The sequence below is a fragment of the Dromaius novaehollandiae genome, chromosome 35 (genome assembly GCF_036370855.1).
Source record: "Dromaius novaehollandiae isolate bDroNov1 chromosome 35, bDroNov1.hap1, whole genome shotgun sequence".
NCBI lineage: Eukaryota > Metazoa > Chordata > Aves > Casuariiformes > Dromaiidae > Dromaius > Dromaius novaehollandiae.
The window spans coordinates 179,950-199,005 of record NC_088134.1 but is presented as its reverse complement, the minus strand read 5'-3'; the positions used below and the strand labels follow the sequence as shown (position 1 = coordinate 199,005).

Here is a 19,056-nt window from a genome sequence, read left to right as displayed (position 1 = left end):
GGAGGGGACGGAGGGGTGAGGAAGGAAAGCGGAGGGGAGAAGGGGAAGAGCCCAGAAATGGAGCTGGAAAGTGGTAGGGGTGAGGGGGAAGGAAGGAAAGTGGTGATGGGGGGGAGAGGGGAGAATGAAGGGTAGCAGGGAGATAGAGTGAAGGAGAGGACAGAGGGTTGAGGTAAAATGGAGGTGTCAAAGCTGAGTATGAAGGGAAAGAGGGGAAAACAGGTGTGAATGATGGAAAAGATGCAGGAAAAAGAAGGGAAATGGGTGTGAATGATGGAACAGATGCAGGAAAAAGAAGGGAAAACCAGGTGTGAATGATGGAGAAGATGCAGGAAAAAGAAGGGAAAACCAGGTGTGAATGATGGAAAAGATGCAGGAAAAAGAAGGGAAAACCAGGTGTGAATGATGGAACAGATGCAGGAAAAAGAAGGGAAAACCAGGCGTGAATGATGGAACAGATGCAGGAAAAAGAAGGGAAAACCAGGTGTGAATGATGGAACAGATGCAGGAAAAAGAAGGGAAAACCAGGCGTGAATGATGGAACAGATGCAGGAAAAAGAAGGGAAAACCAGGCGTGAATGATGGAACAGATGCAGGAAAAAGAAGGGAAAACCAGGTGCTAGCAATGGAAATGCCAAGGGAAAAAGAAGGGATGAGGGACGAGGGCAGCGGGAGGGACGAAAGCTGTTCGGGTGGGACGAGGAGGGACGCAGAGGCCTGGGGAGGATGACGGATACTGGGAGGAGGTGGCAGGGAGGGAGGATGAGACCTGGAGAGGATGAAACAAGGGATAAGAGCAACAGGGATGAGGCAAGAGAAACACAAAAACTGCAGGACGAGCGAGACGAATGAACGGATGGAGGCAGAGAAACGCAAAAGCATCAAATACTAAAATAAGGAATAACAGTAGGAAGGGCCCAGGCTCCGGGAGCGGAGAGAGGAGGGGATGGGACGTGTTCAGCTGCGAATATTTGTGAATAATAAATAAATAACTTGAGCGATAAGGCAAGGAGGGAGGCTTCGCTCCGTCTGGGGTCAGGTTTTACACCAGGGCCATCGTCACCGCAGGCCGTTGCAGTCACCTGCTGCGGGTGACTCAGATCTCCCCTGTCTGCAGCATCTTATGTCTTTTTTTGTTTTGATAGAAAGCCAGAGGAGACCGAGCTCCTAAATCAAAGCACCGCTGCCGGACGCCTGCGGCGAGGTGGGACGAAGCGGAGCGGCTGCACGAGCAAACGGTGGTAATCGGGAGCGGGGGCTTAGCGTGCTCTCCGTCGTAATTCCCCGATGGATAAAACACAGCCGGCAGCGACAGGCGGAAAGAACAGGAGTCGCGGGAGGCCGCAGCGAGGGCCTGGAACTGAACACGCAGCGACGTGGGGAGATTTGGGCCTAATTCTTGCTCTACCGGGTAAAAAGGAATTCAGTGGGTGAGAGCGGATTGCGTTATTCCGAGTGTTTCTTCCCGCAGCCCAGCTGCCCCCGGCCTTGTCCTGACACTTTCTTGGCTCCTCCGCGTGGAAAGATGAGAACAGCAACATTTTTGCTCCGCTTTTTTTTGGTGTTTTTTTAATTCCGTTACAGCCCCGACACCCCCCCACACCTCCTCTCGCACAATTTAGCTCTTTGTCCGCAATGCTTCCCCTTCTCCGTCCCCCAGGAAATTTACTTTCTCCCCCCTCCTTTCTCCACGCGGCTCCTGCCGATGCGGTTGGGTTTTTTTTTGTCTTTCCACACGGGGAAACGGTTTTCCAGCAATTTGCGTCCGAGGTTGTACGAGGAGCCGGGATGCAGCTCCGATTTATTCCCAGGGGTCGGACACGTGTGCGGAGCACGGGCGTTCCCGGGTTTATCGCATGGTTAATCTGCTGCCTATAAACCTTTGGATGAGGAACAACTCGGAGCGTTTTGAGGCCGAACCGCCGCCCGCCGGCGATCCCAGCTCTGCACTGCCGGGAGCAGGATCCTCGCGGCCGGAGCTGGGAATAAATCCCCGGAGCCTCCGCTAACCTCTGGCTAAACCTCCCGAAAAAGCAAGAGAAAGTCGTTGCTCAGCAATCGCGGGCTGAGTCACGGCAGGGACCGGCTCGGAACCGGCCGCGGTCCCGCCCGCGTGACTCACGCTTCTTGGAACGAGGAGATATTTATATGTATTTAAAAAAAACACGTAGTTTTGCAATGTTCGTGGCCGAGCGGGTGAACGCACGCGCGCGGCAGCCAACGGGGCAGGTCGCGAGGAGCCGGGATGCTCCTGGCGTGGAAATTCCGGCGGGAAAGCATCGTTTTCCGCGTAACACCGGCTCCTCTCGCCTCTTTTCCAGGCGTTTGGGACGGCTCCGAGCGGAGCTCCGCCGCCGGAAGGGCGCGGAGGAGAGGCAGCGCCGCCGTGCCGCGATCCCCGGACCGGTGGGCGCGCCGGCTTGTTCTCCACGCTCGTTAAGAAACGAGCGGCCATTTCCACGCTCATTAATAAACGAGCGGCCATTTCCCCACCGAAAACTGGGGGGGGGGGGTCACTTTGCGTCACCTAAATCTGGGGAAACAAGTGCCACCGCGTTGTCACCGCGGTCACAAAGCCCCGAGGATCATGGGCTGCCATAGAAAAGCGGTTTTCTCCCTTAAAAAAAATGATCCTGAACTCTCTATTCCCGCGTTTTTCCCTTCAGGCTTCCCCAACGGCCGCCGCGGCGCGGGAGACGCCGGTGAGACGGAGACGGGACGGGCTCGCGTCGAGGAACCGAGTCGCCACGCGGGTAAATCCCCGCTCGGGACCTCCGAAACGGGGGCGGCCGAGCCAAAACCGCCGCGAATTTCATCTCTCTCCGCCCAGCGCGACGCGGTTTCGCTGCGGTTTCACCGCTCGCGGCGGCAGCAGCGTTTTCCTCGGCCTTCGCCCCCTTCCCGGCACCGCCCGCCAGCTGGGCCGAGTAAACACGAGCGGCGCCGCCGCCGCCGCGCGGGGAGCAGAGCTCGTTAATCTAATGAGTCATGATTTAACGATGCGCCCTGCGCGGAACGGCGAGTCGGGGCGGCGCGAGGAACCGCGTCGCGGCTCCGGGGGGAAAAAGCAGAGAAAAGGCAGCGCACGCTTGTTTGCTGAAGCGGCTCCTCGATTCCTTCGCGGTGCGCAGGCTAATTCCGCGCCCAAACTGCCAGAAACGGCTACAAACAATAAAATTATTTAATGACTAATCTCGGCAACGAGGCCCCGCTTGCTCTCGCCTCCCTCACGCCTCACTGCCTGCCCGATGCAGCGTTTCCCCCCCTTTTTTTCTCCACCCTCCCTTTAATTCGCGGTTTCCCGATCCGTTAAAAATAAAGACCAGGCTCCGAGGGCTTTTCCTCACTCGATTTAGGGAGGAACTCCAGTTTTGCTCGGTGTGGATAAATTAAAACTAAATCCAAGCTCGAGGGCCGGGCTTTAATAAAATAAACCCAGGGGATTTTCCTGGGAAGCGGGAGAGGCTCTCTGTGCGCCGCGGGATCCCGCTGCCTCATTCCTCCCGGCGTCCCGGCGGCGCTCCGGGCACGGAGAGCGGATTCCCGCATGACGCGGGCGGTCGCTGCCCTCGCTCGGCCTCTCCGGCGCCTTATTTACGCTGTTAGCGCAGCGCTAACGTCCAGCGGGTTGGTTTTTTCCCCCAACCGCCGGCGTTTACCAGTTCGCAGGAGCTTTAAGACAAAAGAAACCCCAAAAAAAAGCACAAAAAGGTTAATGGAAGTGCTCAAAATCACAGCGCGGGCCGAGCTGCTGCCGCCTCCAGCCTGGGAATCGCTCGTGTCACCAAAATCGCCGTTTCGCGCCGTTCCCCTCCCCGTCCGGTGCAAACAACTCGGAACGACAGGTTTTAATTTCCTTTTTCCCCTTTTTTCGCAGGTCAGCGCAGTCGTCGCGGCTTTATGGCTTTTTTTTTATTCCCCTCCCTGTGCCGGGGATAATCCGGAGGCCTGCGGGAAGCAGCGCCGGGAAGAAACGCGCCGGCAGCCGATGAGCGAAGACGCGGCTCGCGCGGGGTCGAATTCACGAGTTCGAGGTGGTCCAGGCAATTCAAGAACCGCTCGGGGGGGGGCAAAAAACAAGGAAAACCGAGAAGAAAATAACCGAAATTCTCTCTTTTTGTGGTCTTTTCGTGCCGTCGGCGCCGCCTCACGTCAGGAGCTGCCGCCCGGCGCCGCCGCCGCCGTCCCGGTGCTTCTCCATCACCCGCAGGACGTCGTCGAGGATCGAGGGCCCCAGGTCCACGTGGAGCGAGAGCAGGGAGCCGGCGGGCACGGGGAAGGGCTCGCCGGCGCCCCGCGGCTCGGCCACGCCGTTGGGCCGCGGCACGGCGACGGCCCCGCGGCCCTCCTCTTCCTCGGCGCCCGCCCGCTCCTCCCGGCGCAGCCGCGGCGGCTTGGGGGGCGCCGGGGCGGGGGGCAGCGTCAGCGCCTGCGGCCCCCCCAGCGCCGGCAGCGAGACCGCGTTGTGCAGCAGCGGCGAGGCGTCGGCATCGGTGTCCCGCCGCGTCTCCCGCCCCGACACCGTGGCGGCCCGCGGCACCTCGAAGGGCTCCGCCGCCGCTGCCGCCGCCCCGGCGCCGCGCGGCAGCAGGTGCAGCTTCCCCTGCAGGAAGGAGACGTCGCCGAACATGTCGCTCTCGCCGCCGCTGCCGACGTGGATGGTGTGCCGGAAGTCGCCCAGGGGCGGGCTGATCATGTCGGAGGAGAGCAGATCCCGCAGCTTCTCCTTCTTGCCCTTCCGGCTGCCCCGCTTCAGGTAAATCGGCACCTTGGCGGACATGGCGGCGGCCTCCGAGCCGCCCCGACGGCGCCCTGCGAGGAGCGAAACGATCTGCGGCTCGGCGGCGGGGCGGGACGCTCCGGACGGAGCCTCGCGGCGTAAACACGGCCCGGGAAATTGGTTCCAGACGCGCTCGATCGCGCCGAAGCGCGTTGGCTGCGTTATCGATAACGGAACGAGCCAGGGAATTAATTCCAGGCGCTTAGGGAAAGAAACGCGGGAGTTTATCCGCCGATCTGAAGTGGGGAAGCGAGGAACGGGGCTCAAAATCCGAGGGGATTCCCGTTTTCGCGGAGCCGACGGGGTCGGATGCGGGTGCGGCTCCGGGAAGGGGCTTTTCCAGCCCGAGAGGTGAAGTTTCGCCCGTCGAGCGACAGGAATTTTCCCCGCGGCCCCGGATCGCGCAGCTCCGCCCCGAGAAAAGCTTAAGAAAGAGGAAAAAACGCAGCCGGGGGGGAGGAAGTTGGGTTTTTCCCCGCTCCCGTCAGTCACATTCGCTCGATCCTGATGGCGCAACTCAAAGCGGGTTTCGAGGCGCGGCGGTGACTTTTAAGACGCCTCTTGCTGCGGGAACAAGTTTTCGGCCGTTGTGGGCAAACGAGGCGGCGATTATGGGGGAAAAAAGCCAAAATGAGCATTTATAGTGATAATAAACATCACTCGTGGCCTCAGGAGGTGCCTCAGTGGGGGAAACCCCCCTTTAAGGACGTAAACGTGTTTTACGCCGTCCCAAGGCGCCTCCTTAAAACCGGCACGTGCGTTTTTAGCTTTGCTGAGTTTCCTCCGCAAAACCGGGGCGAAAAACCCGTTTCTGTGCCCCAAAAAGCGGGAGGCGACCGAGCGCGGGCTGCAAACGCTCCGGAGAGGAGCGTCGGCCGGAGCGCCGAGCCCCAGCTCTGCGGAAATGACTGCAAAGGCGGCTCGGTCGCACCCGGAAAAAAAGATAAATAAATAAAATAAGATAAAACAGAGGTGCCGAGCGGCTGAAATACCCGGCCGAGGCCGCGCGCCGGGGGGTTAAAACCCCACGAGTCCGCGCCGCCCCTTCCCCTCGCGGCTCCCTGTTAAACCCGGCTTAAAAAAGAGACGCGGGGACGGAAAACCGCCGTGTCCTTCTCCTCCCGGCTCGCTCCCATCCCTCGCCGCCGCTTCCGAGCGCCGAAGCCGCGGGAGGCCTCGTCCTACCTGCGCCGGGAAGGGCTTTATCCCGCTCTCTCTTCCAGGGGCACCTGCTCTCCTCCGCCGAGCGCCGCGGGGGCGTTTCCTCGCCTGCGGAACGAGAGCCGAACGCGGGCGGGTGAGGAGCGGCCCCGGAGCGCCCTGATCCCGCGGCCCTAACTCCGAGGAAAAGCATCCGGGCCGGAAAATTAACCACGGACGAGACGCCGCGCCGTGCAAATCCCCTCGTCAGCGAGAGCGTGGCCCCGGGGCGGTAATCCCGGCGCTGTCTGCGTCCCAGGTTTTTCCGGGATAGCCGCGGGGGAAAACAGCCCGGTTTTGTGGGATTCGGCTCCGGTTGAGCGGCTTCCAGCGGCTCCCACCAGTGAGCCCAAATCCCAGCAACGGAATAAGGGTTTTTTTGGACAAGAAGGAGCCTCAACATCCCTTTCCCTGGGTTTTCCAGCTGCTCCCAACCAAAATCCGTGGAGGAAAGATCGGGGGGGCCGGGAAATCAGGGAAAGGGTCCGCGCAGCAAATGCACTGCCGGGATCCGAGACGGGTGCGGAAGAGGTCGGAGCCCTGCTGCTCGCAGAAGCGGAATAACCCGATAAGCTTAATTCCGATAATTCCGATAACTTAATTCTGATAAAGTTAATTCCAATAACTTAATTCCGATAACTTATTCCCGCATTTCCTTGCAGCACCGCGGCGGAGCGAGGCCCCTCCGGCAGCCGGGAGCCCTGGCATGACGCCGCTCGCCAAAGGTACCCGGCTAAAAAACGCGTTTAAAACACCCCGGCGCGGCGAACGCGCGGCAAATCCCGGCGTTCCGGGAGGGCGCGCTGCGAAACGAGGCTGGCGGCAGCCTGCGGAGGGAGAAAGAGGGGAAAAAGAGGGGAAAAAAGCGGAGAAAAGCCGTCGGAGAGGCTTTTCCACGGGGAAAGGCGCCGGGGTCGGGAGCGGGTGATGCGGCCCAGCTGGGCCGGGGTGGGGAACCGGCCGGATTCCAGCTCGGCAAACCCACCCTTCCCGTGCGGGGAGGGAAATTGCTGGGTTTTCTCTCGCAAAACTCCCTCCCTGCGGATCAAAATTCCTCGGAGCCTCCCCTGGCCGCGATCCGGCTTCCCGTGGGGACAGCGGGAAGGGCGCAGGGACCCCCAAAACGGGGACGGGGCCACCCAGCTCAGCGGGTATCGCCTCGCTCCGAGCGTGCCTCAGTTTTCCCGTCTTTAAAACGGGCACAAAACCCTCCCGGCATCGCGGGAAGCTCGGAGGCAGCCGAAACCGCTCGCCGGCACCGGGAATCTTCCCCCCTTTTCCTCGGAGGCCCGATAAATCCGTTGGTTTGGGGTTTTTCCGGCAGCATAAGCTCCCGGCGTTGAGGAGCTGCCGGCGTTTAAAGCCGGAGTTTCCGGACCCGCGGCAGGACTCGTCCCGCCGGCAGACGCGGAGGCCGGGCGGTTTCTCCCCTCTTGGCTTTTCTCGGCTCCCCCGATCCGGGCGAAGCTCCCGGGATCCCGGAGGCCTCCGATGATTCGGAGACCGATTTAAGCTCCGACTTTCCTCGGCGATTGATGGTTCCAACCCCGAAAGCGCCGCGGGTTATTTATAAAGTGCCGCAAATGGGTAATTAAGACCGAAATTCGTTACGTCGGTGCGCGTGGATCCGGCACCAAACGCTCCGGAGGCCGGAAGCGGAGCGAGCGAGGCCGGAGTTAACGACTGCCGTGGAAAACGGAGCTGGTTGCTCCCGTCCGGCTCCGCACGGAGCATTTCCCAGCGGCCGCCCAGCCCCTTCCCTGCGCTCCAGCCGCCCGGGGCGGTGGGAGGATCCCCGGGGCATTTGGGAAGGGAATTTGGGAAGCGATTCCTCGTTCCGGGCTCTTCCCAGCGGCTGCGCGTGTCCTTCCAGGGGGAAAAGCTTCGTCTTTGCAGCAGAAAGAGGGGGACATTTGCTGGGGAGGTGAGCGCGCGTCCCCTTCCCGGGACAGGCAGCACGGACCCTTCGGAGAAGCGGGAAAGGACGGGGCTCTGGGTGGGAAAGACACAGCCGATCCCGCCAGCCGGGTCGTCGGACACTGGGAAACGGCGGAAAAGCGCCTCGTTTTCCCCAGGAAAACGCGGATGCCGGGAGAGGAGCGACGACCACTCCGTGCCTCAGTTTCCCGATTCCCGCTGCAGCGGCCCGAAATCCTCTGGAAAAACTTCCAGGGCGGCAGCTCAAAGCCGGAAATTCCCAGAGGGGCCTTTAATCGCCTATTCCGCGTTTCTTCCTTTCCCACATGGATCCAGGCGGGAGCAGGGCACCAGGTCACTCCGATATCCCCGTATCGGAGCCGAAGTCCGGTGCAGAGATCTCTGGCGCCTTCCCAGCGACGCGGCTTTAAACCCGGCCTGGTTCCTCCGCGCTCCTTCCCTCCGCCCGGCTCCAGGTGGGAAGGATCCGGCCCCGAGCTCTATTTCCAGGGATCGACGCAGCTGATTTAATCCCTGGCCGGGGAGAAACTCCGCAGCCGGGTGCTAAAATTACCCGGCGGCGCCAGGCAGAGCCGGAGCGGAAAACGGGGGGAGGCGTTTTTACGGATAGCGCGTAAGCGATTCCCTTCCAAATTTAAATCCGGGTGAATTTAATCCTGGGAAAGGGAGCACCACGGAGCCGCGGGATGAGCCAAGCGGCGCAAAGGGATTCGGGATTCGTGATGGGAAGAGGGGGGGAACTGCGACGGCAGCGACCGGAGCGGCCAAACTTCCCTCCCAGCTCGGCAGAGTGGCTCCTTTCCCGGGAACGTGTTTTGGGAAGCGGCGCGGCCAGGAAAAGAGGCCGGAGCTGGGAAAAGGGCCGGGAAAGGCCGCAGCGTTGCTCCGGAGGCTTCGCTCCGGAGGCTTCGCTCCGGAGGGCGACGCGATCCCCCCTCCCGGCCCCCCGCGCGCGCGAGAGGGAAAAGCGGAAGCGGCTCCGCGGCTCCGGCCTCCACTCACCGCCGCCTCCCCGGCCTCTCCGGGCGCCCGCCGGCGGCTCCCGCATCCAGCCGCTGCTCCGATCCCTCCCTCGCCGCGCCGGGCCAATGCCGGAGCGCCGGGCGGCCCCGGGAAGCTCCACCCCGGCCCCGGAGCGAGCGCCGCCACCGCCGCTTCCGCTTTTCCCCTTCGGATGAGGCGGAAAACGAGCGCCGAGGCCGCGAAATCCGGGCCGCGACGGCAGGATTCCCCACGGAGCCGATGCAGCAGCTGGAACAGCCCTGCTCCCACCGGGAATTCCCACCGATCCCCCTCTGCTGTGGTTCCTCAGGCAACCTTGGCCGGCGGGATGGCGACCCGGCTCCAGAAAAAAACCCCGGGATGATTCGGAAACCGCCGGGATGATTCGGGACCACCGGGATGATTCGGCTGTTGAGCTCGGAGCCAGCGGTTTGGGGCTGAAAATACCCCTGTGGCGAGGGAAACTGAGGCACAGCGATCCCGAGGGGAAGCGCTGGATCAGCGGAAGATCCCGGATTTCCCCCTTGGGAAGGATCCGGAGGGAGAATGGAGGCCGAAGGCAGCGGCGTTGGATCCACTTTGCCCACCCGGCCGCTCCGGAAAGGCCCCACAGCAGCCGCAAATTCCGTTTTTATTTAATTTTCCCCCTTCCGCTTGTTTTAGGGACAATCTCCCGCTCCGAGCGGTGACGGAGGGGGCAGAAAAAGGACTTTCCGCCCCCAAATCCCCCGTGGGCGCCCGGCTCCGTGCTGCCAGCACAATCCAGGCAGCCGAGCACGGCAAATCCCTCCCAATTAATTATGTTCAGACTAATTAGCGCCGCGGCGACGACGGCGCAGAGACACGGGGGGGTTTTGGTGCCATTTTTCCTTTTTATATGAAAATCCGAAGCGTTGGATTTGCTCCTCCGACGGGACAACGCGGCTCGGCGGCGCCTCCGCTCGTTTTCATCCCGCAGACCCAAAAACGGGTGAAAGCAGCCCAAAAGCGGCAGGGGAGGAAGAGGAGGGTCACGGAGAGCGGCTTCGTCCCTCAGATCCGCACCACCTGCGCGGCCACGCACGGATTCTCCCGGCGACCCTCGGCCGGCCGCCGCCGCACGTACAGGCGGCCGTAGGTACCGCCGACGCGGCCCTTGGTCAGGCGGCCGGGGTTGACGCACACGCAGCCCAGGACGTCCTGCGGAGCAGGCAGCGGATGCCGCGAGGCCGCCGGCGCTTCCCGGCGGGAACGCCGCCCCCGGAGCCCCCCGCACCTTGACGAAGTAGCGCAGCTCCGAGGGGACGACGAGGACGTCCGGCGTCACCGGCAGCGCCGCGTGGCCCCAGAAGCTCTCGTAGTCCACGTTCAGCTCCTCGGCGGGCGGGTACAGCGGGTAGTAGCTGCGCGAAAACAGACGCGCTTTCGGTGCTAAAACGCAGCTTTTGGGTCAATCCGGATCAGCCTGTGACTGCCCATTTTTACGGGAGCTCAGAGCCGATTTACGGAGCTGGAAAAGCACCGGAGCGGGAACGTGTTCCTCCTCCCCGGCGCCGGGCTCCCGCTGCCGGCTGCTCTCGGGACGCCGGCCCGGAAAACCCGACCCGGCTACATCCCGCGGGCCGCTCCGGACGCCAAACCGGCGCTAAACGCCCCCGAATCGCCGATCCGGAGGGGCACGGAGCAGTTTTCCCTCGGGAAGGGCGCTGGGAGCGGGGCAGCAGGGAGAACAGCGCCGTTTCACCCCGTTTTTACCCCGTTTCACCCCGTTTTGGACGGGAGTCGCCTCACCTCCTCTGCGTCAGCACGTGCCTGAGGATCCGCGTGAGCCGGTCGGAGAGGCCCGAGGAGCTGCGGGACAGCGGGGGCCTCGTTAGCGGCTAACGAGGCCGGATCCGCGCGGCGGGGGGGGGGCCGCAGCCGGCACCCACCTGCTGATCTCCTCGGCGCCCATGTGGAAGAGGAGGTCGGTGGAGGTGAGGCCGAAGACGGCGCCGCCGATCTCGAGGGTGCAGGGGTCCGACACGAAGTGCACGCGCTGCAACGAGACCGAGACGCTGGCTTTATCCCGCCAACCGCTCCGGCAACGCGGCCACGGCGCCGGATCCGGCTAAACCCGGACACCGGCGCCGAAGAGACGCGGCGGAAACACGGCCGAAACGCGGCGAATTGGGGAAAAGAGGGTTTGGAGACGCGTAGCACCGGCCCCGGCTCCCCCGATCCGCCTCAAACGAAGCGCTTCTCCCAATAAATTCATCCCGATCCGCTTCAAACAAAGCATTTTTCCCAGCAAATCCATCCCGGTGTTCCCTAGGGCATTCCCAGTCTCCCTGCGACTTGGAGCCCCACGAGCAGGACACAGGGGCCGGAGCAGCCAGGACGCCCATTCCCGGTTGGAAAAGGTTTCCCCAAGCGCAGCTGGACGCTCCCGGGAAGCTCGGCTCCGCCGTCTGCTCCGTAGGGAGCTCCTGGACGGATCCTCCCACCGCGTTGGTCCTTTCCGCGCAACCGAGGACAACGCGAAGCAAAACCCCGCTTTTCGCCCCAAGCGAGCGCCCGGAAGCCGCTCCACCACCGCCCCCCGCTCGGGAACGGCCCGATTTCCGCCGCCGGGAGCGTCTCCGGAGCGGAGCCGCGGAACGCCGTCCCCGGAACGCCGCCGGTACCGGCCGGTCCTCCTTGGGCAGCTCGGCGCAGGCGAAGGGCGGCTGCGGGTAGACGTAGTCGTGGTGGACGTCGCGCAGAGACGGCACGAAGACCAGCTGGCAGCCGGCGCTGCGGGCAGAGCGGCCGCTTTACGGAGCCGGCCGGGAAGCGGGATGGAGCTTCCCGCCGCCCCTTCGGCTTCGGAAACGCCCCGAATCCGGTGCACCGGCTCCGGGAGCACCCGGATCCCCCTGCAGCCCCCAAATCCCTTTTTTCACCCCCTTTTCCCACGGCAGAGCCGTGCCACGCTGGAGGCCTGGACCACGCTGTTTGCTCCGGGAGACGCACGGATCCGGCCGCGGCCAGGGCTCCGCTTTCCCGGAGATCCCGAATCCTTATAAGTGGCACCCGGATGCGTTTACAAGCAACGGGATCGCAGCACCGGCCTCCGAAGCCAAACCCTGGCTAATTTAAGCCAAATTTCGGCCATTTTAGACAGGGAATCCGGGTGGGACGCGGCGGTCCGAGTGCCCCGGGCGGGATAATCCAGATCGCTTCCCCCGCGCCGTTGTTTTCCGAAAGAAAAGGGGGAGCGGCCGCTGCCGGAGTCGGATGAGAGCGGCTGGCAGTGCACGGCGCTCGCCCCGGCGGCAAAGAAAGCCCCATTTGTCCTTTGTTCGCGCCGTCCCTTCCCGCCTCGGTGCCGCCGGGATCGTTCCCGGGACACGGAACAGGGAAAAAACCCGGAGCTGGGTATGAGTGACGGCTCGCAGCCAGCGGAAACAGCTCCAAATCCGCTCTGGGGCTTCGTCCCAGGCTCTATCCCGAGGCGCCGGGTTGAACGGCGCCGCGTTTCCCCGCCCGGCACCGGAGGATCCGGATCCCGGCGGCAGCATTCCCGCCGGCTCGTTAGGGACGAGCTCGTTAAGCCGGGAAGGAGCGCGGCGGCTCCGTTTCCCTCCCTACCTTCTCGTCCCCTCCACTATCGTCCTCACGCAGAGCTTGAAGACGTCGGCAAAGGATCCCAGGAGCCGGCAGCTCTGCGGGCGGAAAACAGTGTGGTCCGAGGGGGCACGCGGGATCCCCCGCTCCGGAGGGGGCCGGGATAATGCTCCGGCGGCTCCGGAGCGACGGATCCCCCCTTCTGAGGCAGCCGGGATGCTTCCAAGCGATAGATCCGCGGGGATTCGGGAACGCGGGGCGGTAAATCCGCCCGGGACGGAGGAGCTGGGAGTTTCCCCCCGCGGCAGCCGCCCCAACGCCGATCCGACGGGATCCGGCCCCGGAAGGAGCCGCCCGCTTCCCGCTTTTCCCCCCGGGAACGGGCCTCACCTCCACTTCCTCGTGCTTGGCGTCGACGAAAGGCCCAAACTGCGGAGAAACGGTGACAGTGAGGAAAACGCCGATCCGGAGGAAACGGCCTCGCGCATCCCATCCCGCCGGGAACGGATCCATGCTGGGCGGGAAGAGCGGTGCTCCGGCCGGTTTTCAGGGCTCCCGGGTTCCCTTTCCCGGCTCTTCCGCCCTCCGGACAAAAATCCCCCTTAAACCCCCAGCTAAAACCGGGTTTTCTCTTTATTAGTCGGCTCGGAGAAGCTCACGCCAAGTTTTATCCCTTAATCCCAAAGGAACCAGGCCGAATCCGAGCCCGGCTACGAGCAGCGGCGGCCGCGTGGGAGCGGGAAGGCCGGGATGCGTCTCCCAAGGGATTTAGGAGCGGGATTCGCCGCCGGCTCGGAAGATCCCGGGGCTTTCGCGCGACTCGATGGTGCAAAACGGGCTCCGCCGCCGGCTTCGAGCGCCGAGGGGTCTCCAACCCGGATCATCCCGGAGCGGCCCGGCTCCGCGGCGATGCCGGCGGCCGGGAAGCGGCCTCGAGCGTCCGCTCTGCGTTAGGGGATCAACAAAACCGCGGCCTCACCAGGACGCAGACGTCGGGCTTGTCGCGGGCGACCACGGCCACGAGGTCGGCGAGCGGGGCGTAGGCCAGGCTGTCGGAGGTGGTGTAGGGGCCGCAGGCCGCCAGGACCAGCCGCTGCGCCGCGCCTGCGGGCACCGTGGTGTGACGGCACCGCCCCGGCCCCAAAATCTCCTCATCCGGCCCCAAAATCGGGCTTTTCACCGCCTTTTCCCCCTCGCTAAAGCTCGGCTTTTTGCCCCTTTTCCCCCCTCGGTAAAGCTCGGCTTTTTGCCCCCTTTCCCCCCTCGGTAAAGCTCAGCTTTTCGCCCCTTTTCCCCCTCGGTAAAGCTCGGCTTTTCGCACCCTTTCCCCCCTCGGTAAAGCTCGGCTTTTCACCCCTTTTCCCCCCTCGGTAAAGCTCGGCTTTTCGCACCCTTTCCCCCCTCGGTAAAGCTCGGCTTTTCACCCCTTTTCCCCCTTGGTAAAGCTCAGCTTTTCACCCCTTTTCCTCCTCAGTAAAGCTCGGCTTTTCACCCCTTTTCCCCCTTGGTAAAGCTCAGCTTTTCACCCCTTTTCCTCCTCGCTAAAGCTCGGCTTTTCACCCCTTTTCCCCCCTCGGTAAAGCTCGGCTTTTCGCCCCTTTTCCCCCCTTGGTAAAGCTCAGCTTTTCGCCGCTTATCCCCTCAAAACGGTGAGTGGGGGAAACGCGGCGGAAAGCCAAGCTTTGGGCCGTTCCCGGGATCGATCCGACTCTCCGAGCCGGGATCGCAGCCCGCGAGGGGCTCGTCCAAAGTGGCTCGTTTCCGCCCCGCGTGGCTTTCCCGGCCGGAGCTCACCTGGCTCCGGCTCCGGCGGCGCGTAGAAGGGCAGCGGCACTCCCTGCGGAAAGGCAGCGGGAAGCGATGGCACGGGGGGGGGGGGATCCCGCTCGCCGGAACACGGCTCCGCCGGCGCTCCGGTCGGAAAACCCCCCTCATCCCACCGGGAACGTCACCTCGTAGAGCTTCGAGGCCACCAGCCGCCTCCCGGTGCTGTTTGTCCCCTCCACGGCCACCACCTGGGAAGCAGCCGGCTGAGCGGGACGGAGCCGGAGCCGGAGCCGCCGGCGCTCCCGCCGCGCCCTCACCTGCCCCGGGAAGAGGGAATACTCCGGCAGCTCCGAGAGGTCGAGGGGGACGCGGGCGCCGGCGGAGCGCTCCCGGTCGCCCTCCAGCACCACCGACTTGGCGTTCAGCTTCCCGTTGCCATCGCAGCCGATCTGGCCCAGCACCGTCACCGGCTCCTGCGGGGACGGACGAGGAGGAGGAGGAGGAGGAGGAGGAAGAGGAGGAGGCGCCGCGGCCCCGAGGCTGGAGAGGGGAGCGAAATCCCCGAAGAAAGGAGGGAAAGAAAGGGATGGAAACGAGGGAGCGGCGCAAACGTGAGCAGAGAGGGACGAGAAAAGGGCACAGAGGGAAAAAGGAGGAAAACAGGGATGAGAAAGAGCTCCCTGCCCCCAAAAAAGAGGAAAACGGGGACAAGAGGGGAAAAACGGGGACAAGAGAGAAGCACAAAAGAAAAAAACAAAGAGAAAAACTGGCACAAGAGAAGCACGAAAACAACAAAAGAAAAAATGGGGACGAGACACGAATGGGGAAAAAAACATGGGGACGAGAGAGGCTCAGAAAAAAGGGAAACAGAGACAAGAGAGGCCTCCCTCCCTCCCTCCCCCCCAAAAAAAGAAAGAGAAATGGGGATAAGAGAGAAACAAAACAAAAAAAAAGAAAGAAAAACGGGGACAAAAGAGGGGCATTAAAAAAAATGGGAACAAGAGACACAGGAAAAAAAAGGAAACAAAAATGGGGATGAGAGAGAGGCACAAAAAAAAGGAAAGAAAACGGGGACAAGAGAGGTGCAAAAAAGACAAAGACGAGAGAGGCACTAAAAAAAAGAAGTGCAGGAAAGGGAAGAAAAGGGAAGGGAAAGGGTAAGAGAAAGGGAGACGAGAAGCACAAAAATGGGAACGAGAGAGAGGCGCGTGTGCAGAAAAAGGGGGCACAAAAGAGGAGCACAAAAAAAAAGAAAGGAAAAACGTGGATGAGAGAAAGGCACCAAAAAAAGAAGAAAAAGAAGAAAAACGGGGACAAGAGAGGCACAAAAAGAAATAAAGGGGGGATAAGAGAGAGGGGCGAAAGGGGGGACGAGGGGGAGGCGCGGCGGGCGCTACCTGCGCGGGGAGCCCGGCGGAGGCGAACTCCTCCAGGCCGTAGCGCTCCCGCAGCGCCTCGCCGAGCTCCTCGATCCTCCAGGACAGCACTGCAAAACGGGGCGAAACGGGGCGAAACGGGGCGCGTGGGCCAGTTTTATCCGTTTTTTACCCGTTTTTTATCCGTTTTCAGGGTTTTTTTCATTAAATCTACCTTCGCGGACGTCCAGCGCCTTCTGGAACATGAACTTGTAGCTCCTGGTGAGGCTCCGCTCCGGCGGGGTGAAGAGCTTGAGGTCGCAGCTGCCGCCGGTGCCGGTGCCGCCGCCGCCGGGGTCCCCCGGGGCGCCCAGCGAGGCCACCACGTCGCCGCGGCCGCCGCGCGAGGCGTAGTGCTGCGCGGGGGTGGTGCTGCGCGGGGCGGCGAGGGTGACGGGGGGCTCTGCCCGCCCCCCCGGGACCCCCCCGGGACCCCCCCGGCCCCGCCTCACCTCGGGGAGAAGCTGCCGGGCGAGAGGAGGCCGTAGGGGCTGCGGGCGGAGGGCGTCCGCTTGGGCCGGGGGGTCTCCGGGCTGGAGCCGCCGCGCTTCTGCGGGCCCTGCGGGGCAGAGAGCGGGTGTCGCGGGGCGTCACGGGGTGTTGCAGGGTGTCATGGGGCGTTACGGGGTGTTGCAGGGCATTGGGGGTGTCACAGGGTGTTGCAGGGCCTCATGGGGCGTCACAGGGTGTCACAGGATGTCGTGGGGCCTCAAGGGGTGTCACGGGGCGTTGCAGGGTGTCGCAGGGTGTCATGGGGCATCGCAAGGTGTTGCAGGGTGTTGCAGGGTATCACAGGGTGTTGCAGGGTGTCACGGGGCATCACAAGGTGTCACGAGGCATCACGGGGTGCCGTGGGGTGTCACGGGGTGTCGTGAAGCCTCATGGGGCGTCAGAGGGTGTCATGCGGCATCACAGGGTGTCACGGGGCATCGCAAGGTGTTGCAGGGTGTTGCAGGGTATCACAGGGTGTTGCAGGGTGTCACGGGGCATCACAGGGTGTCATGAGGCATCACAGGGTGTTGCAGGGTGTTGCGGGGCATCACGGGGTGTTGCAGGGTATCGCGGGGTGCCGTGGGGTGTTGCAGGGTGTTGCGGGGCACCGGCAGCCTCACCACAGGCGCTGGAACCGGCGAAAGCCGCTCGCTCACCTTGGAGGGCGTCGCGTAGGCGTCCAGCAGCTCCTCTTCCTCATCTTCGTCAAGGCTGCCGCTCGTTAAGGAGGCGGAAACAGGCGGCGGGGAGGCCGGGAAGCGCCGGCTGTTTCCACCGGAGCCGGGAATCGCGCTCGGCTCAGGGGGAAAAGCGAGCGGGAGCCTCTCGGGTTCGATATGCGATACACGATTCGATTTGATACACAGGTTTTGATACACGGTTCGATTAAACGTACGGATTGCGATATTTGGTGTTTCCCCCCCGTCGGCGACTGCCCCCCCCCGGGAAGGATACAGCTCCCGGAGCGAGTGGAGGTCGCGGAGGCCGGCGCAGCGGTTGTCCGTGCTCCGGGGGGGCTTCCTGCCGCGCTTGGCGAGGACCTGGCGGCGGGGGGGGGAGGCACGGGGGTGAGCGGGGGGCGCCGGGGGGGCCATGGGGGTGCGGGGGGGGGGGGCGCGGGGGGGCCCCACCTCGTGCTCGAAGGCGGCGAGGCCGTCGGCGGTGAGCGGCGCGCCCGCGTCCCTGCTGGTGACGAAGGCCAGCAGCTCGTTGGCCAGGGCGACGGGGCCCAGGCCGTGGGCCAGGCAGAGCTCCACCACTGCGGGGGGGGGACACGGGGGGGGGTCAGCGGGGGGTCCCCCAGCCTTCCTCCCCCCCCGGCACCTTCCTGACACCCCCCAGCCCCAAACCCCAACGGCTTCTTTCCTGTTCCCCCAAGTGCTGACGCCCCCAAACTGACCCTGATGCCCCCCCAGATACCCCAACACCCCCAAACACCCTCTCCGATACCCCTGACCCCCCCAAATGCCCCAACACCCCCAAAACACCCTGATAGTCCTGACCCCCCAAAGTACCCCAACACCCCCAAAACACCCTCTCCGATACCCCTGACCCCCCCAAGTACCCCAACACCCCCCAAACAACCTCTGATAGTCCTGACCCCCCCAAGTACCCCAACACCCCCAAAACACCCTTTCTGATACCCCTGACCCCCCAAGTACCCCAACACCCCCCAAACACCCTCTCCAACACCCCTGACCCCCCTCAAATGCCCCAACACCCCCCAAACAACCTCTGATAGACCTGACCCCCCCAAGTACCCCAACACCCCCAAAACACCCTCTGATACCCCTGACCCCCCAAGTACCCCAACACCCCCAAAACACCCTCTCTGACAGCCCTGCCCCCCCCAAATGCCCCAACACCCCCCAAAACACCCTCTCTGATAGTCCTGACCCCCCAAGTACCCCAACACCCCCAAAACACCCTCTGATAGTCCTGACCCCCCCAAGTACCCCAACACCCCAAAAACATCCTGATAGTCCTGACCCCCCCAAGTACCCCAACACCCCCAAAACACCCTCTCTGACAGCCCTGACCCCCCCAAGTACCCCAACACCCCCAAAACACCCTCTCTGACAGCCCTGACCCCCCCAAGTACCCCAACACCCCCAAAACACCCTCTCTGACAGCCCTGACCCCCCAAGTACCCCAACACCCCCAAAACAGCTTCCCAGACACCCTCAGCCCTCCCACCACTCTCAAAACGCTTTCTCTAAATCACCCAGTCCATCCCAAATACCCCAATCCCCCCCAAACGTCCTCCCAACAGCTCCCGCCAGCCCCAACAACCCCCCAACAGCCCCCCCAGACACCCCCTTAGACCCCGACCCCAACACCCCCTTGGCTACATAAGTCCCCCGACACCCCCCAACCCCAACAGCCCCCCCCAACACCCCCTTTGGCCCCAACAGCTCCCCCCAGACACCTCCTTAGACCCCGACCCCAACAACCCCCTGGACACCCCCCAGCACCCCCTTGGACGCCGACAGCCCCCCCCCAACACCCCGCAACACCCCCTCAGACCACAACAGCCCCCCAACACCCCCCGTGGACGCCGCCAGCCCCCCCCAACACCCACCGCAGCCGCCCCCCCGCCCCGGCGGCACCCCCACAGGCGCGGCCGCGGCCCCTCACGCTTGTCGGGCACGTCGTCCCCGTCGCAGCGCAGCTCGAAGAGCCCCAGCTCCCGCAGCACCGCCTCGGCCGACACCGCCTCCCCCTCCGCCGCCATCGCTGCCGCTGCCGCTGCCCCCACGGCGAAAAGCCCGCCCGCGCGCGACACCGCCGCGCTTGACGGCAGCGCGCGGAGGGCGGGGGCGGAGCCGAGCCTTATAAGGGGTGGAGGCGGGGCTACAGGGCGAAGGGGGTGGGGCAGCGCCGGGGGCGCGGCTA

At 63.6% G+C, this 19,056-nt stretch overlaps 2 protein-coding genes and 1 long non-coding RNA gene across 4 annotated transcripts; 1 reads left to right on the top strand and 2 right to left on the bottom strand.

Moving 5' to 3' along the window:
- Positions 1-3,163: 3,163 nt before the first annotated feature.
- On the bottom strand, positions 3,164-9,085 carry CDC42EP2 (CDC42 effector protein 2). Of its 2 annotated transcripts, none has more exons than XM_064503172.1 (3): positions 8,921-9,085; positions 5,966-6,049; positions 3,164-4,812 (listed from the first exon to the last, which is right to left on the bottom strand). In XM_064503172.1, exons 1-3 carry the CDS (start codon positions 8,964-8,966, stop codon positions 4,148-4,150), a joined length of 795 nt encoding a protein of 264 aa, XP_064359242.1. In that variant the 5' UTR covers positions 8,967-9,085; the 3' UTR covers positions 3,164-4,147. The 2 variants fall into 2 exon arrangements, with proteins under 2 accessions (XP_064359242.1, XP_064359243.1); XM_064503173.1 differs by having other exon boundaries at positions 3,164-5,344; positions 8,921-8,964.
- LOC135325278 (uncharacterized) lies at positions 6,608-9,953 on the top strand. The gene is made up of 2 exons (XR_010386383.1): positions 6,608-6,705; positions 7,305-9,953. It is a non-coding gene; the product is annotated as an uncharacterized LOC135325278 (long non-coding RNA).
- On the bottom strand, positions 9,773-18,988 carry POLA2 (DNA polymerase alpha 2, accessory subunit). The gene is made up of 18 exons (XM_064503156.1): positions 18,799-18,988; positions 17,292-17,419; positions 17,116-17,201; positions 16,818-16,872; positions 16,122-16,228; positions 15,845-16,041; positions 15,652-15,740; positions 14,572-14,727; positions 14,440-14,502; positions 14,282-14,324; positions 13,467-13,591; positions 12,878-12,916; positions 12,512-12,585; positions 11,566-11,674; positions 10,831-10,937; positions 10,691-10,750; positions 10,176-10,302; positions 9,773-10,099 (listed from the first exon to the last, which is right to left on the bottom strand). Exons 1-18 carry the CDS (start codon positions 18,893-18,895, stop codon positions 9,953-9,955), a joined length of 1,809 nt encoding a protein of 602 aa, XP_064359226.1. The 5' UTR covers positions 18,896-18,988; the 3' UTR covers positions 9,773-9,952.
- Positions 18,989-19,056: the final 68 nt, after the last annotated feature.

What these genes read in the sequence shown, in the direction of transcription:
- POLA2 (XM_064503156.1), bottom strand. Translation starts at nt 18,895, where the DNA reads ATGGCGGCGGAGGGGGAGGCGGTGTCGGCCGAGGCGGTGCTGCGGGAG. An exon ending in GGCGCTGGACGTCCGCGAAG is followed by an intron (nt 15,741 to 15,844) that starts GTAGATTTAATG and finishes CCCGTTTTGCAG; the next exon opens with TGCTGTCCTGGAGGATCGAG. An exon ending in CCAAGCACGAGGAAGTGGAG is followed by an intron (nt 12,586 to 12,877) that starts GTGAGGCCCGTT and finishes TTCCGCCCGCAG; the next exon opens with AGCTGCCGGCTCCTGGGATC.
- CDC42EP2 (XM_064503172.1), bottom strand. Translation starts at nt 8,966, where the DNA reads ATGCGGGAGCCGCCGGCGGGCGCCCGGAGAGGCCGGGGAGGCGGCG. An exon ending in GAGAGGCCGGGGAGGCGGCG is followed by an intron (nt 6,050 to 8,920) that starts GTGAGTGGAGGC and finishes CTCGTTCCGCAG; the next exon opens with GCGAGGAAACGCCCCCGCGG. An exon ending in TAAAGCCCTTCCCGGCGCAG is followed by an intron (nt 4,813 to 5,965) that starts GTAGGACGAGGC and finishes CGCTCCTCGCAG; the next exon opens with GGCGCCGTCGGGGCGGCTCG.